Here is a 16,589-nt window from a genome sequence, read left to right as displayed (position 1 = left end):
TGACCTGTAGAGGATGACAGTCACAAAGCGGAGGGGTGACAGTCCGATTTCTGGCAAGTTGCAGAGTGAATAATGGGTTGTGGATTACGACTGCTGAGGTGTCCAGAGCAGGTGCCAGTCAGTCCCCTTGCTAATTTATGCAATTATTGTCTTGCATGGCTAACATTACGATTTTTGTTGTGTGATCGTACAGGCGATGCAAAGCTAGATGTGCCAGCCCCCCCCTCCCCACGACCTTGATGAAAAGGACCTCCATTGTCCTTTCCTCGTAATAATAACTATGGCCACATGGTGACCGATGGACATCCCTGGTCGGGGGGCCTCGTCCATAAGTGTCACGGGCGCAACTCGAGGGATCAGCGGCTGAGAATCAATCGGCCGTTGATCGCCCACCCATTAAAATAAAAAATTGAGGGTTCTAGCCGTCGCGAGCACCTCTTGAACCCACAACCTCCCTCTCACGAGCCTGGAGCTCTATCCGCCTGCGCTGCTGCGCGTTGATGCAAAGCATGCGATTTCGCGCAATCAAATACTAGCCCCCCCCTGTTGCATCGATTCGACGGTCCAGATCATGCGCATCGCTGCTCGCTTGCCCCTGCCGTCGATCCCTCGAACTGGACCCCGTGTTATTTATAAACGAGGGTCGGGGGGGGGGGGGGGGGGGGGGGGGGGGGCAGATTATCGTTCTGCTTGCTGACTTGTAGTAGCGAGAGATCAAGGAATTAATGTTGACATGCTGAAGAATTGTACATGTGCGAATTTTCCCATTGCTAACATGGCAGCAATCTCAGTTGTTGCAATGGGGATTATTGATGGGAATGGACAACGGATGAATGGCCTAGATTTGTTGCCCCTTGACCATGATGGTGTAGGGAATGGTTGTGCAGTGACCATTCCTTGAAATAACAGGCGACCACATGACGACCGACGGAGGCCGGGAGCCATGGTGGGAGCTCGTTTTTCAAGGAATGGTCACTGCACGACCATTCCCGGCCGTCACAAATCGGGGGGATGGGGCCAACTACCCGGTTCTGGTTGTTGAGGTGGCAAGATTGTAGAGCAACCGAGAGTACAGATAACAACAGATATTCCGTGCAGACAGTGCAGACAGTTTTACAGCTGACGTGTTTACAGTAAAACTTACAGATGCTGACGTGTTTACAGCTCGTTGCATTACATACGCTGATCTGGAGTGGCACGATTAGCTTGCACTGTACCGGTTCCGGGAGCTGACGTGGTGGCCATCCGTCGCAAGGCGCAGATCTGCTGCCCCCCAACCCCCGACTGTGACGGTATATAATTGCCTACCTAAGTTTTTTCCAACAATTTGCTACATAGTTTTGCAGCATGTTGTATCAAGATTTGGGTAATACCATTGAGTGCGACTTGCAATTCTATTTTAGGTTACACTATTGTAACTGGAGTGGCAGGTAAGGCTCAAAATTTTATAGATAGAGTCATGGCTAATTTGACTACTACTCAAATTGCTTACATGCATGAAAAAGCATGTTGGACTTTTTAAATCTTAAGAGCTTGGCTTCACATGAGTCTAACATAAGGACATCCCATTTTACGCATTTTACGTGCAACAAAAGGACCCACATGCATTCAAGGCCTATTTTAAAATCACCGATTAAAACACCTTTTTACTGAATCCATAGATGTAGAGTTTCTCATAAGAAGCCTTGAAAAACCCATAAGGAGCACTTTTCCTCACTCCAGTCTAAGAGACCTAGAGGTTGAAGTGCATACCATTTTGGCATGCTTAACATGCCTTCAATACAGGATGTGCTATTCAGGCAGTTGCTAATGGTTGAATGATAATGAGGGGCTCACCTGCCCCAACAAAATGTGAACTGCAGGCCAATGTACGGGAAAATTCATTTCCCATCCTTTCTCCCAGAGGAAAATATGAAGATTTGAGCTATTTTCTGCTATTTTTACATTTCAATTTCGGTCTTAGGATGCCATACTGCACCTCGTTACATTTAAGTATGTATTATTTAGGCAATTATTAATGGTTGAATGATAATGAGGGAGCTCATCTGCCTTAACAAAACGTGACCAGTGTTCTGGAAAAATCAATTTCCCAACCATACACAATTCGTATTCATCACTTCTCCAAAAGGAACTTTGAGCATCTTTTGCTAATTTCACACTATTTTTCTCAAAATCTAAGCAGAATTCTTCCTTTTGCTCTTGCTCTCAAACGGCATTCTTGAACCTTAAAGCAGCATGATACAAAAATGTTTACTTTTATGATAAACCTGTCCCAATCAGAATATTGACATATCTGCTCATATCATATGTTGGACAAACTGCAAATGCGAAGCTTATTCCACGTGCATATCCCTGCCATCTTCAGTAGCTATATTTCAAAAAAAAAACTGCATACCTCAAAAACATCATTACATTAACAAGCTTGTCTGAATGGTTCCTTTTCTACATTTGATTACAGACAAGCCATTTAACCAGCCAGCATGGTTATAAGTTTCTATCTTGTGGTAGCAAGGAGATTAAAGCTCAAGTACAGAGTGGAAATATACAGAATGCCGACAACATGAGAAGGCAAAAAGCTAGAATGGATGGTGAAAAGCTTGTTGACGCAACAGGATTTGAGGGTACTCAACCTTATAAAACACTTATCCATCTACTTTGTCTGAATAGACCTGGGTAAGGAGCTCCAGTGATCGAATCTTTGGGTACATGTTTGATTGATAGTATGATGTAAACCCATGCACCTAGCTGAGCATCCCATGCTCATAGCCTGCAACGACTCTTGTGCCAGGCCTCCGGAATCAAGTTGCAATGAGAAACTCAAATTAACGATCGACATGAGGGTAGTGTCACACCGTCACAGTAAACCGCTAATCCAATATAAGCAACTACCAGGACAAGTAAAATGAGCGAAGACCTGCAAGGAGTGGAGGATCAAACCAAAACTTTCACCTTGCATAGAGAAGACTTTGAAAGTTGGAACACACAATTTTGTCTAAGATAATGGCTGCAAAAATAACTTACATAAGCTTCACATTTCTCCAACACATTGTGCTGCGAAACTGTCGTGCATGCTTTCGGAAGCGGAAAGCTCGATTCTGAATATTTGATGTCTTATCTGCAAGTAACTCTAACCTGTCGCCTCGCTCCAGCACTTTGTCTATATTCTCGAGCATAACATAACGAACCTATTTTACAAAATTTGAAAGCAATGAACTCTCCCTTTTTTGGAGTAAGTTGACCAAGAAAGAACTTGCTTGTTTGTTAATGTTTTAGGTAACAGCATAAAAAAACTTGCCATATCAGATACTTCACACAGTCAATACCACCCACTGTATTTCCATAAGCGCATCATAATCAAAAGCCTTTTGTATCACAGCCAATTATGCCACAATACCCTTAAAATGAAGATGGTCACAAGTCATATTCTATTCATGGCTTGGAGGCCCCACTAGCCTTCCATTGCTTTGCACTTCTTTTTTCTTTCACACATCAAAAGTTCTATTAGTTACAAATCTGCCCAGTGGGCTACATCAGCCCTACCAATAGGGGTAAAACTGTATAGAGTGGAAACTTTCCCAGAGAGAGTGACAGAATATACAGCGGCAACAATTACACATATCGAGTTCAATGATGGTGTAACTAAGCATGTGGAAGAGACAAGCTCACTGCTGCTCCCGCCCGCCTGCTCATGTCCACCCATTCCCAGACCGGGTGCCCCCTCTCCTCCACCCTCTCACGCCCTCTCCAACGCTCGCTCACCCCGCTCTCACCTGCTAGGCCATTTCGTGCCCCTTTCGGTCTTTCTTTATATTGCATCAACACAATACAAGCGGTACTCGAGACTCTGCACCTTCTCCAGGAAGCATGCCAAAGAATGAGCCCTAACCTCATATTTAAAGGCCCTTGGCTTGAAAAGCAGTTTTACATGAAAAGCCTTCAAACTCAAAAGCTTTTGGTCCAAAAGCAATGCCAAAAAGCTGCCAGCATAAATCGCGGAATTTCGGTACAGCAATCAGCGCAAAACGCGGAAATCCGGACAACCTGCCACGTCATCATGTCAGCGCAATTTTCGAAAACTGCCACGCCCTCACTTGCGAGTTCTGCTTTATTTTAATCTTTATGTCACTTGGTGTCCCATCGAACAGGGTCCCCATAAGTTGGTAGGACTTCTTCTTCTGTTACTAATTCTTCTTAGGGTTTAGGCCCCTCTGACGACCTGCAAGTTGGCTCCCTTCTTTAGGGCTTTGACACGTCAGCAATTTGTGACATCTCCCCTTCTTGAAAGAGAGTAATCGTCCGCAATTATAGCATATCTGCAAAACAACTCAAGTTAGCTCAAAAATTTCAAAGGGTCATTCCGAGGGACAATCAATTTTCTCTTTTTGTTAAGGAGTTAGCTTCTCCTTTCGGCTCTTTTGATCAAGGAGTTAGCTTCTCCTTCCGTCCAGATCGGAACTCTTGATATTCTAGTGTAGTAAAATTAGCCATCACACCCAGACCGTACTGATCTTCCACGGGTGTCTTGATGCACTAAAATTACGTACCCAGGCAATCTCATCCAATTAGGAATATTCAGTGGTTGGCACATCACAATGCAACACAAATGCTCACATATGCATGTTACAAAACATAGAAACATAAAGCCGCCGATGAACACTCCCCCCGCAAATAACCATCCAGGTCCGGGCCATGAGCTGTTCAACGACTCCCTCATCACTCCTCCCGCAAATAACCTAAAAAGGTCCGGGCCATGAGATATAGAGGCCTTTTACAACCAAACGCCCCATAGACCGCAGCCTGCGTCGTTTGGAGGTACTGAGAGTAACCACTACTCAGACTTCTTAATATACCCCCTCCCCGTAAATAACCATGCAGGTTCGGGCTATGAGTAACAACACTTTTCAATCATATCTACTCCCCCCCGCAAATAACCACAAGGATCCGGGCCATGAGTATGAACAAGCATTCTCAGATTTCTCACTCTCCACCCGGGAGTAAAATCACCAATCATTGAAACCAATATTAAAACCAGAGTCGAACATTTCAAATCGGCACCAAGACATGTTCAAAACAGATACCATCCATTTTAAACAAATTTCAAACAAAGTTTCAAACAATACTTTCTCAAACAAAGTCCAAAAGTATCTAACTATAAAACAACTAGAGAGTTCATTTAAGGTTTTGTTCGGACAACCGAACTTTGAGGACGATTGGCTTGCCCTTCTGCATCACGGTGATGGTTCGGTTCTGAACCTGGAGAGTCGCATCATTCTTGTCATGCCAAGGCATGCCTAATAGAACGTCACAATTGCCCAACTTTATGATGTGGAAATCAACTTTTCCATGATAATCTTGAATAGTCATTGGAAGAGCACCAATGAGCGGTATTACTTTCTGAGTTTGCCCCGTGGCTAGCCCAGCTTCAATTTCTCCACCCTTTGCATCATGATCAAAGTGCATCTGCTTTAAGAACTCTGGATGGATGAAGTTCTCTGTAGCTCCGGGGTCAAAAAAAATAAGGGCTTTGAAGCCATTGACTTTGCCATATGCTCGACACAATTCATTTGTACTTTCAAGGCGTATACCATAGATGTCAGGTACTATCCAATAGCCGGTTTAGCTTTTTTGGCTAAAGATGGCCTTGGGTTTCTGTCGATCGTCAATGCGGGAGTCAGCTCCGCGGGTTTGTCAGTGCGTTGGGGACAACCAAAATAGTTATGTCCTGTTTGAAAGCATCCGAAACATTGGCCTTCTTGTAAAAAGGTGTCAAACGAGGCCTTTGTGATTGACTTTCACAAGACTCTCAAGAATTTGTTCTTTGTTGGCGAGAGATGTAGTTAGTGGCCGGAGATACTTCTGTGGTAAACTCTAGCTTTCCCTTCATCAGTTTGTAGCTGACTGCGGCATTACAAACTGACTGTGGCATGGTCCATAAGTTCTTGCATGGTGGAGACTTGCTTGGATAGACAATATTCCTGCAATGGTGATGGTAGTCCAATGGTGTATCGCTCGCATTCGGCCTCCAAGGAACAGATCTAAAGAAGGACACCGGAAGGTACACATCGAGAAACCTTTGGTTATATTCGTCCATGGTTTCGGTAGCAAGCATTTTCAAGTTACGCCACTCTGTCAAAATCCGGACTTCAAACATCTAAGTCATGTAACTACGTGCAAAAACTGTCTTGAAAGCTTGCCAGGTCCTTGGAGCATGCGATTGTGTCACGATTGAACTCCACCATTGCATAGCATTATCTTTAAGAAATCCCGCTGCTCGAGAAATCTTGGATTCTTCTGTATAGTTCCCCAAAGCATAGATGTTGTCGAATTGCTGTAGGAACTGCAATGCTTTCTTGCGATCTTTCACCCTGGAAAAAGTGAAAAATTTGACTGTCGTGCCGCCACCTTTGAAATCTTAGGGTTGGTTAGGCGCGTATCCCGGGTATGGATAGTAAGGGTATCCATATGGGCTCCAACCATTGTAGCCTGGTGGCGGTGGTGGTGGAGGTGGGGCCAATGGCGGTAGCAAAGGCGATTTCGCTGGATCAGGGTCAGATGGCTGCACCATATTTTTGAAGACTCCCCCGATCGGAACAGACGGCTGAGAAGGTTGCCGATTGGAAGCTCTCGTACTTTCTGGTGCCGGAGGAGGAGGTACCACTTGGGGCATCAAAGGGGGTAACATGTAGTCAAAAATTGTTGAAAACTTTGCAACATCGAAAGATTCTACTGAGGATGTCGTGAAAGAATATCGTGAAGTTCGTTGAGCAGAAACTGCAAATATTCTGCTGAATCCATGAATTCCAAGTCCTGGGTTCTTTATCGCTTATGCCATGTAAGACAGAGCGATGAAGACGGGAGCGCGATGAAGTAAGGGTGGGAGTGGCTAGTAGGTCCGGGGTAGGAGGCCGAAGATACCTCAAATAAAATTCCAATAGCTCTATCTGCTCTTTGGTAGGACCGGTATACTTTCAGAAAAGCAGACGCCTGATGCTCTGATACCACTGTCACCATAGTTTTTTTCGTTCGCGTACGGAAGGCCTGCCGTACTGCCGTATGGGTGCGGGTACGGATGAAGTACGGAAGAGGATTTCGTACCTGCAGCCAGCGTGGCAAAAAATTTGGGCAAAAAAGTTTCGGCTGCATTATTTTGGCCGCGCGCTCGTATAGTCTACAGGCGAATGTCTCTGCATAGAATATACAGAGATTGCAGAGACACTCACACTGTCACAGAGCGTGTATGAACTTGTGAGGTTTGGACATCAGCCCGCGGCCCGCCCATTCTCTCGAGTCTCCGCCCTCGGGTCGCACTCTCTCTTGCCTCCAACCTCTCCCCCAACACATAGCGCAGCAGCCAGCTCAGTACTCCAAGTGACAAGGCTCAAGCTCGTTGCACCATCTTCCAAGTTCCAACTTCCAAGCCGAATTCTTTGCAAGTTTGCAGATGGGCCGAACCAAGCGTCCCGAGTGGCAGTATGTGCAGCAAGTGAAGAGTCTTCCAAAAGGAAAAAGGACTTGTAAATGTAATTTTTGTGGGCATTCATGGGATGGTGGTCCTTTGCGTATCCGTGCACATATTTTGGGCATTGCTGGCCATGGTGTGGGAGGCCCATGTGATGAGGCCCCAGCAGATGTTGTAGAGATTGTCACAAGATTGCATGCAGATGCAAGGCCAGAGGGAGAAGACAGAGCTGCTTTTGTAGATGCATTGGTCAATGATTTGGAAGGAGATGCCTCTCAAGCTCAAGGAAGTGCTTCAATGAGTACGCATGCTAAGGGAACAACTCTCTTCCAAGTCCAATGTGGGGTCCTCAAGCAAAAAGAGGAAGGTTTCTCAAGGGGGTTTCGCGAGTGCATTTGGCTTGCAAACACGGAAGCAAGCAGACCAAGCCTTGCGCAGGGTTTTTTATGCCGAGGATGTTCCTACATGGAAAGTAAGGAGCCCTTACTTTTTGCAAATGGTGAAAGCTATTGGGCAAGCAGGTCCTTCGTATGTTCCCCCCTCTTATCATGCTTTGCGCACCACAGAATTGAATGAGGAGGTTAAATGCGTAAAGACTGAAATCATGGGTGTACGCGAGAAATGGAAAAGATATGGATGCTCTATAGTGTGTGATGGATGGTCTGACACTAGGCGCAGGCTCTATTCATGGGTCAGTGTTTTTGAAAGCTGTAGACACATCTGGGGAAACAAAGACATAGGAATTTATTTTTAAGCATCTCAAACAGGTTATCAGAGAGATTGGCCCAGCAAATGTTGTGCAGGTATGCATGGACAATGCAACCAATTGTGTTGGTGCTGGGGAGATGATTGAAAGGGAGTGGAAACACATTTTTTTTACCAGATGTGCTTGCCATTGCTTGGACCTTTTGTTTGAGGACATTGGACAGATTGGTTGGGTTGGAAAAGTGCTTGAGGATGCAACAAAGATTGTCACATTTGTGACAAGAAAATCTACTGTGTTGGCATTGTTTCGGCAACTTAGCAAGAAGGACTTGGTCAAGCCGTCAGCCACTCGATTTGCGTAGTACTTTATTATGTTGGCCAATCTTGTGGATGAGAGATGCATGCAAGGTATGCGCAAGCTTATGATTGATGACAAATTTGTTAAGATGAAGAGATCCAAGACTCAAAAGGCTACTGAGGTCTCGAACATTGTGTTTAATGCATCCTTTTGGCAAGAGGCAAGGCTGATTTTGAAAATGTGTGCTCCGATTTTGAAAATTCTCCGTTTGGCTGATAGGGAAGGAGCCACCATGGGGCTTATGTACGAGCTTACGGATCGCATGGTAGAGAAAATTGAAAACATGCAAGGCATTGATGCTGCAAGGATGAGAGAGATTAGGGATCTATGCATTCAAAGATGGAATATGTTGCACACACCGTTACATGCTGTTGGATACATGTTGCATCCCATATGGCGAGGAAGAGGGCAAGAAAGTGATGGCGAGGTGCATGAAGGATGGATGACATTCTTGGACAGGTACACCAAGGGTGATTTGACCTTGCAAGGCACCCTAATTGATGAGTTTGACATTTATAAAGCTGAAAGCAAGTCATTTGCTCATCCAATTGCAAAAGATGCATTGAGGATGCAAGAGGGAGTGAAATGGTGGGAAACTTTTGGGGCTTGCACACCTGCTTTGCAAGCTCTTGCTTTGAGAGTGCTTTCGCAAGGGACATGTGCCTCTCCATGTGAGAGAAATTGGAGCACCTTCTCTCTCATTCATACCAAGAGAAGAAATAGGCTACTCCCATCTCATACAGAGAAGCTTGTGTACATACACACGAACTTGAGGCTCATATCCAAAATCAAAGAGCGCGGCAATGAGAGAATGGAGGTCACATTGGAAATGCTCAATAAGGAAAAAGATGAGGACCGCTTGCTTGCCTTGCAAGAGATTCAGGAGGCCATTGCAAAGAGTACTACAGATGCGATAGAGCCTATTCCCATTGCTGGGACCAGTCATATTGGAGCATCATGCTCAGTTGGTGGTGATGAGGACGAGGACGAGGACAAGGACGAGGAGGAGGATGATGCTGCTTATGACGATGAGGATGTGAGCTATGGTGAGAGTTAGAGCTCACTGTGCCTGGCCGCTTGCTTATGGAGTCTGGACCATAGTTTTTGACATTTACTTATGCGGCATGCCGTTACCCGTATGGTGTTTGTTCACTGTTGACTCTAGAGTCTACAGTTTAGATTCTAGCCTCTAGTCTCGCCTCCCTACTTATGTTTTGGATTCAGCCTTCAGGAGACTACACTCCTGATTCCTGAATGTTTTTGGCTTGCTTCTATTGTCCTGACTCTTGACTCCTTTCAGTTTGGAGGTTACTTTATCAATCATTACTTAGAGGTCTGAGGCACCATCTTGATTCTCTCCAGTCTCGACTCTCCAGAGTCCTCAGTCCACTTTTAATTTCTAAAGTTTCTATGGTTTTAAGTTTTAACTTTTGTCTGTCTATAAACTTATAGTTTTAAACATGGTGGTGCAGTAAGTATTTCTACAATTACTATGTAGCATCCTAAGACTGACGTGTGGAATTTTGGGTGGTCTGATCCGTACTTATTCCGTACTTCCGTACCCGTGTGCGTCCGACGTGTGATTGATGTATGGAAAAACTATGACTGTCACAAGATGGGCACCACGTGCCAATGGAAAAGAACACATTGAACAAACTTTTAGGACTTCAATAACAACTGAACTGAGAGAGAGAGAGAGAGAGAGAGAGAGAGAGAGAGAGAGAGAGAGAGAGAGAGAGACGACACACGACACGGAGTGGCGGAATTCCACCCCAGAGAGTATTGGCCCCAAACCTTGGCGCACGTTTCGGTATTTCTTTATATTGCATCAACACAGTACAAGCCAATACTCGAGACTCTGCACCTTCTCCAGGAAGCATGCCAGAGAATGAGCCCTAACCTCATATTTAAAGGCCCTTGGCTTGAAAAGCAGTTTTACATGAAAAGCCTTCAAACTCAAAAGTCCAAAAGCAATGCCAAAAGCTACCAGCGTAAATCAAGGAATTTCGGTACAGCAGTCAGCGCAAAACGCGGAAATCCGTACAGCCTACCACGTCATCATGTCCACGCAATTTTCAAAAATTGCCACGTCATCAATTGCGGATCCTGCTTTATTTTAATCTTTATGTCACTTGGGGCCCCATCGGACGGGGTCCCCATAAGTTGGTAGGACTTCTTCTTCTGTAACTTGTTCTTCTCAGGGTTTAGGCCCTCGGCCGACATCTACAAGTTGGCTCCTTTCTTTAGGGCTTTGACACGTCAGCAGTTTGTGACAGCTTGTGTGTGTCCCTGCAGAGAATAGGCGCACTTAGACAAGCGTAGCAGTTGCTACCTACGCAAATTTCAACACTCCGACGAATTTCCGAAGCAATTTTCACCCAAGGAGTACTCGTTTAGGCGTCCATCCCCTACGCGAGCAGATAACAAAAGGGATCTTTGTAAGCTGCAGCGGAAGTGAATGTTCAACTTTGCTCAAGATGAGTGCTCTGAACTGTGCTCAAGGGTTCCTTTTACTTACGGAAGGGAAAGCCTTCCATTCCTTTAGTGAGAGAGTGCAATGATCACAAACAAAGTGAATGAAGGTGCTGAGAGAGAGAGAGAGAGAGAGAGAGAGAGATAGAATACAACACCATAGGGTTCTCAAACCCTCCTCCAAGGGCCCCCTCTCTATGGCGAGAGAGGTCTATGCTATTGATTGCACAAGTCTGGTACAAAGGTCTAGATGCAATGGACTTGCCAACGATGTCGACGACAATGATGACGACGAGGACGGGCTGAAATCTGAAAACGCTAGGGCTGAAAATCTGAAATCTGCAATCTTCTGACTTTCTGCTGAATACTGGCAGTGTGTCGGCGAGGACGGCAATGGCGACGATGCGCTGAAAACGCAGATGCTGAAATCTGCGAACAGCAGGCTGAATCTGACAACGCTGGCTGATTCGACAGTATGGCGAGGATCTGCTGCGGCTAGGTGAGATTTGCGAGGCTAAGGGCTGAATCTGATGTAGCTAAGTGCCGAAAACTGAAAACGCTGATGTGCTGGGGCTGATCTGATGCCGGATCTGTAAAACGCCAGGCAGGATCTGCTAACGCTAGGCTGAATCTGTTGCAGAAACGCTGAGGAGAAGATCCAAAAACGCTGGCTGCTTCTGTTGGCTGAAAATGCTAGGGTCTCCTGTTGGTCTTGCTGAGAAGGTGCACAGCAAGTTACTGGAACTTTTGCTGCCTCTTCTGCCAGAAAGTGCTAGCGCTAGGTTTCTTTTATGGTAGCTTAGCAAATTTGCCCTACCTAGTTTCCAACAAAAGTCACTTATTAAATAATAAGTGAAAAATGAAGAAGAATATTATCTTTTTGGCTTCCCGGAGCGCGCTCGCTACTGCTAACACCCCCCCTGCCCCCTTGCCCCCCCCCCCCCCCCCTGCTGCGCGCTGCACTACCCGCCCTGCCCGCTGCCCTCTCGCGCCGCCACCCGCCACCCCCCGCCCGCTCGAGCTGCTGCCCCCCTGCCCGCCTTATCCCCCCCCCCCCCCCCCCCCCCCACCTCTTTCCCGAAGTTTCCCTGCAATTGGCTCTGGCAGCGTTGTTCTTTGGATAGTGCTCGGTGCGCTCGGTTGCAGAGTTTTTTCTCCTTCCGCTTCTTCGCCACAGCAATAGACACAGATGGAGGCTCCAGCTCCGCCACAGAGGGACTCATCCGAAGCCCCCTCACCCGACCCCGTTGAGCCCACCATTCGACTTGCTCTTTCACCGACAGAGCAAGCGAGCCTAGCCGCAGAGGTAGAGCGCTTGCAGGCGACTTTTGTCATCTGTAAGATTCCCGGCACCTGACATAGCAGAGGAGAGCTGCGTGACCTTCTCCAGGCCCGCTTCTCGCAGAGGTGGGCAAGATCTTGGACGTACAGATACTCGGACGAGGTTACTATCAGATCGAGTTTGAGTCCTCCGAGATGGCGTCCAAGGTCATCGCCATGAGTCCATTGACCATCCGAGCAGCACGAGCCCACTTTCGACAGTGGAGACATGGTTTCGACCCTACTTCGGATGTTCTGGTAAAGGAGGCAGACATCCCCATCTCCGTCTGCTTTCCGGGTTTGCGGAGGGAGTACTTACCACTTTTGTCTAGGATAGGCTCAGCCATTGGGACTGTCCTGGAGACACCTCGCATGGCAGCCTCAGTAGCTGCCAAGGCAGCTAGCATTCCCTCAGTTCGCGTTTTGGTTAGGGACACTCATACGCTCTCGAAGGTCATCCTTTTGCCTCGGGTGAGTGGGGGTTGGTTTAGACAGAGTGTGGAGTATTTGGGCCTCCCGAACCAGTGCTTCATTTGTCGGCAGATGGGCCATCTCGCGAAGGCCTGTCCACGGAGGAGGCCTCGACCTACACCACAGACTCAGCCCCAGCCTGCAAGGGCTGGCCAGCAGCCACAGACAAAGACACAGCGCATGCATGCAGAGCCACCCTCTGAGTCTCGGGCTTCAGCGGAGAGGGATGGCAGCCGGTCCGTGGTCGACGACGACAGGGGCCACAGCGACAGCCTGGCACTCAGAGTGGTCCTCAAGCGCCTACCCAGCAGCGGTGGGTTCCCACGGGGAACCGGTTCGGTTCTGTTGAGCAGGATGAGGTCCCTGCTCCAGCCCCCACTCCAGCTCACCCTCGACAGCCCCTCCCCCACCAGAGTTCCCCCCCCCCTCATCATCCTCCCCCCCGTCTCCTACTCCTGCCGCCTCTCCCCCCCGCCCCTCTACCTCTGCCGCTCCCCCCCGCCCCTCTTCGCCACCTCTTCCCCCTGCTCCTACTCCCCCCCCTCCCGCTCCAGTTCCTTAGTCGACCAGGGGGCAGGGCGTTCTCCGGCTGCTAGGAGATCTCTTGGCAGCGCCTTTGCCACGAGTCGCTTGGCGAGAGAGGGACAGCCTTTCTTGCGACCCCCTCTACAGGTACAGACTTCTCCTTTTGCAACTATCGCTCGTGGTCTGACAAGCATCGACTTGCGGCGTTGATGGGCCTTCTTCAACTACAACTTCACTCCTTTTCTCGGCGACCCATCAACAAAACATGAAGCAGCCTGCTTCAGAGTCCATGTTCTGTTCCTTGCAGCTCGAGGGATAGAGGCCTTGGACTCGACGGTTGGCTTCTCTTTTCCCCTTTGCGGTAGGGACCAAACTGAGTGGACTTGCAACTCAGTGTTGGGGTGGTTACACACACAGGTCCTAGAGTTCTCTCACCACATGGGAGAACTAGGAGTTACAGACATGCTTCAGACTTTGTGGCCACTGGCCAAGTTTGCGGTGACCCCTCCAGATACAGCAGGATGTAGACACATTGTGGTCTAGTTCTTTGCCGATACACAGTGCTTGCCATGCTATGTACACATTCATGAGGACTCCTGGACAGAGGAGGTTGCTTTACGTACGGCTTGCTCTGCTTGGGCTTGGGCGAGACACTCGTTGCAGTCATGCCTATCTAGAGGACACTCGGATGCGGATTACTCCTCATCCAAGCCAGCCTCGAAGATAGCCCGTTTAGCTGCTGCGGCAGCATCTGTTCTCTCTCGCTCCCCATGAGGATCGTCTCATGGAACGTGCAGAGACTTGGTGGGCCCCAGTTTCAGAGTCAGCGGAGCCAACTGCGTCAGGAGGAGGACTTCAACATAATCGAGGACCCTTCTGACAGGACTGTTGGTAGCCACGCTACTGTGCATGGAGTTGAGCTGGCAGCTTGGGAGAGGTTTTGTATGACTTTGCGGGTCTCGGATGTTTGAAAGCACTCTAGTTTTGTGAGGCCCCCAGACAGCCTTGCCTTCTCTCGTTCGGACCGCAGAGTGGGAGGAGTGAATCTATCGTGGATAGATCGCTTCTACACTAGTGACCATTTCAGTGACTTGGGAGGGACAATTGGCATTCTGGTAGGGACTTCCTTCTCGGACCATGCACCAGTGATCCTCACAATGGCAGACAAGCAAAGGAGAGGGAGCACGATGCTTCGCATCCCAGAGAAGGTCTTGCTGGACTCTGCACTCAAAGATCGAGTAGAGGCTCTCTGGACAGATAGCTTGGACAGGCAAGATTCTCTTGCTGACAGAGTGGCCTCAGGACTAGCTCAGATTCGTCGTTTCTTTCTCCACGAGTCTTTGGCTCGCCGGGTTGCAGCGAGAGATGAAGAGCAGTGTCTCAGACGGGGCATTGCTTCGTTACAGAGGATGCAAGAGCAGCTTCCAGATAGTCCTTCGTTGGAGGAGCAACTACAGTAGGCTCGCCAGGAGCTTGTTAGCACAGAGGAGCGGCAACATCAGTTTGCTTTCCACCAACATATCACAGTGGACACAGGTGGGCGACAGAGTGACTGGTGCTTTCTTTGAGGCAGTGGGACCTCGACATTCGCATGCCAAGATCAGTCAATTGCGGAGGCCCGACGGGTCAGTTGCTTCTGAGCCCGAGGATATGCGTGCAGTTGCTACTGACTTTTACCGTGAGTTACTGTCTGCAGAGCCTTAGTCAGAGCGTCAAGATGCATGCAAGGAGCAGGTTTAGGCACACATGCCTTGTCATGTGACTGAGGAGATGCGTCAGAGGCTTGAGCTGCCACTTTAGCTTGAGGAGCTACACACGGCTCTTAGGGCCCTCCCCCGTGGTAGCTGTCCAGGTGAGGAAGGGTTGACTCCCAATTTTTTCTTGAAGTACTGGGACCTGCTTGGCCTAGATCTCTGTAGTGCTTTTCAGTACATTTTGCACACAGAAGTGATGCGTGACAGCATGAGTGAGGGCTTGATCTACCTCATTCCCAAGGAGGGTGGCTCCTTGGATGAGATTCGACAGTGGCGCCCCATCACCATCCTCAACTCAGTCTACAAAATTCTTGCCAAGGCTCTGAGTTTGAGGATTCAACTACTTCTAGAGAGCCTTATACATGGGACTCAGACAGGTTTTGTCAAGGAATGCAGTATCCTTGACAACATCTTTACTTTTTGGGAGGCTTCAGCCCTAGCATGGCTCATGGTGAGGACCTAGTGATTCTTCTTCTCGATTTTGAGAAGGCATACGATAGAGTTGACTGGGACTTTCTAGAGGGCACTCTACGTAGGATGGGCTTCTCAGATGCTTGGATCAGAGGGGTGTCAGCTTTGTACAGACAGGCTCACAATCAGGTACTTTTGGCAGGAGGTAGAGGTGATCGCTTCATGCTCACACGTTTGGTCAGACAGGGCTGTCCTCTTGCCCCCTTCCTCTTTCTATTCTATGCGGAGGCGATGAGTAGGTTTTTGGTGTCGCAGCAGGTTGGTCTACGGGGCTTAGCACTCCCTATTTGGGGAGATGAGCTACTGGACGCTGAGTTTGCCGACGACTCAGCCTTGTACTTAGATGGCTAGGAGGCCAACCTTCACAGGTGTGAGCAGGCTCTAGAGACCTTCTGTTGTGCATCGTTGCGCACTGATCAACTGGAGAAAGACAGTAGCTTTCTCGGTTGGTAGTGCTCCTGTGCCCGATTGGATGCCAGGAGAGGGTTTTAGGTGGATTCCCCCAGGGATTGCTCCTCTCCTCTTGTCTATCAGGAGGAAGTTGTTAAATTAAAGCTCAACACGACTTTCTTTGGCTGGCAGAGTAGTAGTGGCCAACCAGGTGTTGTTGGCGAGTATATCGTACATCACTTCTTGCTAGATCTTCTCGAGTTCTTGTATCAGCCAGGTAGAGAGGCTGATCAGGAACTTCCTTTGGTCAGGACGTGACACTCACATAGCCCGAGCCAAAGTGGCTTGGCAAGTCATCACTCTTCCTTGTTCACAGGGAGGGCTTGGGATCATTGACCCAGCACAGCAGAGCAGAGCCCTTCTTGGGAAGTTCATAGTCAGAGGACTTCTTCCAGGTAAGGAGCCCTGGAAGGAGTTCTTGCTACAACGGCTTCGTGCTAGGGTGTCTCAGGCTGGAGGCCCCTAGCGACCTTCGACCAGATGGATCTTCACAGAGATGCACAGAGTTGGTTTGAGCAGGAGACTGGAGGACCGCTTCGCTGTGAGTTTGCTTCGATCTTGGGAGCTCTTGTGGCGAGGCCTGGAGCAGAGACAACCTACTTGC

General features: G+C 48.3%; 3 protein-coding genes across 4 annotated transcripts in view; 2 read left to right on the top strand and 1 right to left on the bottom strand.

Moving 5' to 3' along the window:
* The window catches only part of LOC147428209 (uncharacterized), a 177,301-nt gene that overhangs the window by 127,239 nt on the left and 33,473 nt on the right, over positions 1-16,589 (top strand). The gene's annotated exons all lie outside the window — the stretch shown is intronic.
* The window catches only part of LOC147428208 (vesicle-associated membrane protein 711-like), a 79,091-nt gene continuing 64,894 nt past the window's right edge, over positions 2,393-16,589 (bottom strand). Inside the window, exons 3-4 of one of the 2 annotated variants that reach the window (XM_086496477.1) lie at positions 3,022-3,185; positions 2,393-2,914 (exon numbers count right to left, since the gene is read on the bottom strand). In XM_086496477.1, the coding sequence (XP_086352603.1) occupies positions 2,818-2,914; positions 3,022-3,185 (261 nt within the window). In that variant the 3' untranslated portion in view covers positions 2,393-2,817. Of the gene's footprint in view, positions 2,915-3,021; positions 3,186-3,286; positions 4,314-16,589 lie in introns of those variants that run through there. The other variant, XM_086496478.1, reaches the window with a different exon arrangement.
* LOC147428212 (uncharacterized) lies at positions 8,062-11,879 on the top strand. The gene has a single exon (XM_086496476.1). It carries the CDS (start codon positions 8,536-8,538, stop codon positions 9,577-9,579), a length of 1,044 nt encoding a protein of 347 aa, XP_086352602.1. The 5' UTR covers positions 8,062-8,535; the 3' UTR covers positions 9,580-11,879.

The sequence above is a fragment of the Adiantum capillus-veneris genome, chromosome 23 (genome assembly GCF_014529385.1).
Source record: "Adiantum capillus-veneris isolate H3 chromosome 23, ASM1452938v2, whole genome shotgun sequence".
Classification (NCBI taxonomy): domain Eukaryota; kingdom Viridiplantae; phylum Streptophyta; class Polypodiopsida; order Polypodiales; family Pteridaceae; genus Adiantum; species Adiantum capillus-veneris.
The sequence above is the reverse complement of the archived record's forward strand: the minus strand, read 5'-3'. Positions and strand labels throughout refer to the sequence as shown.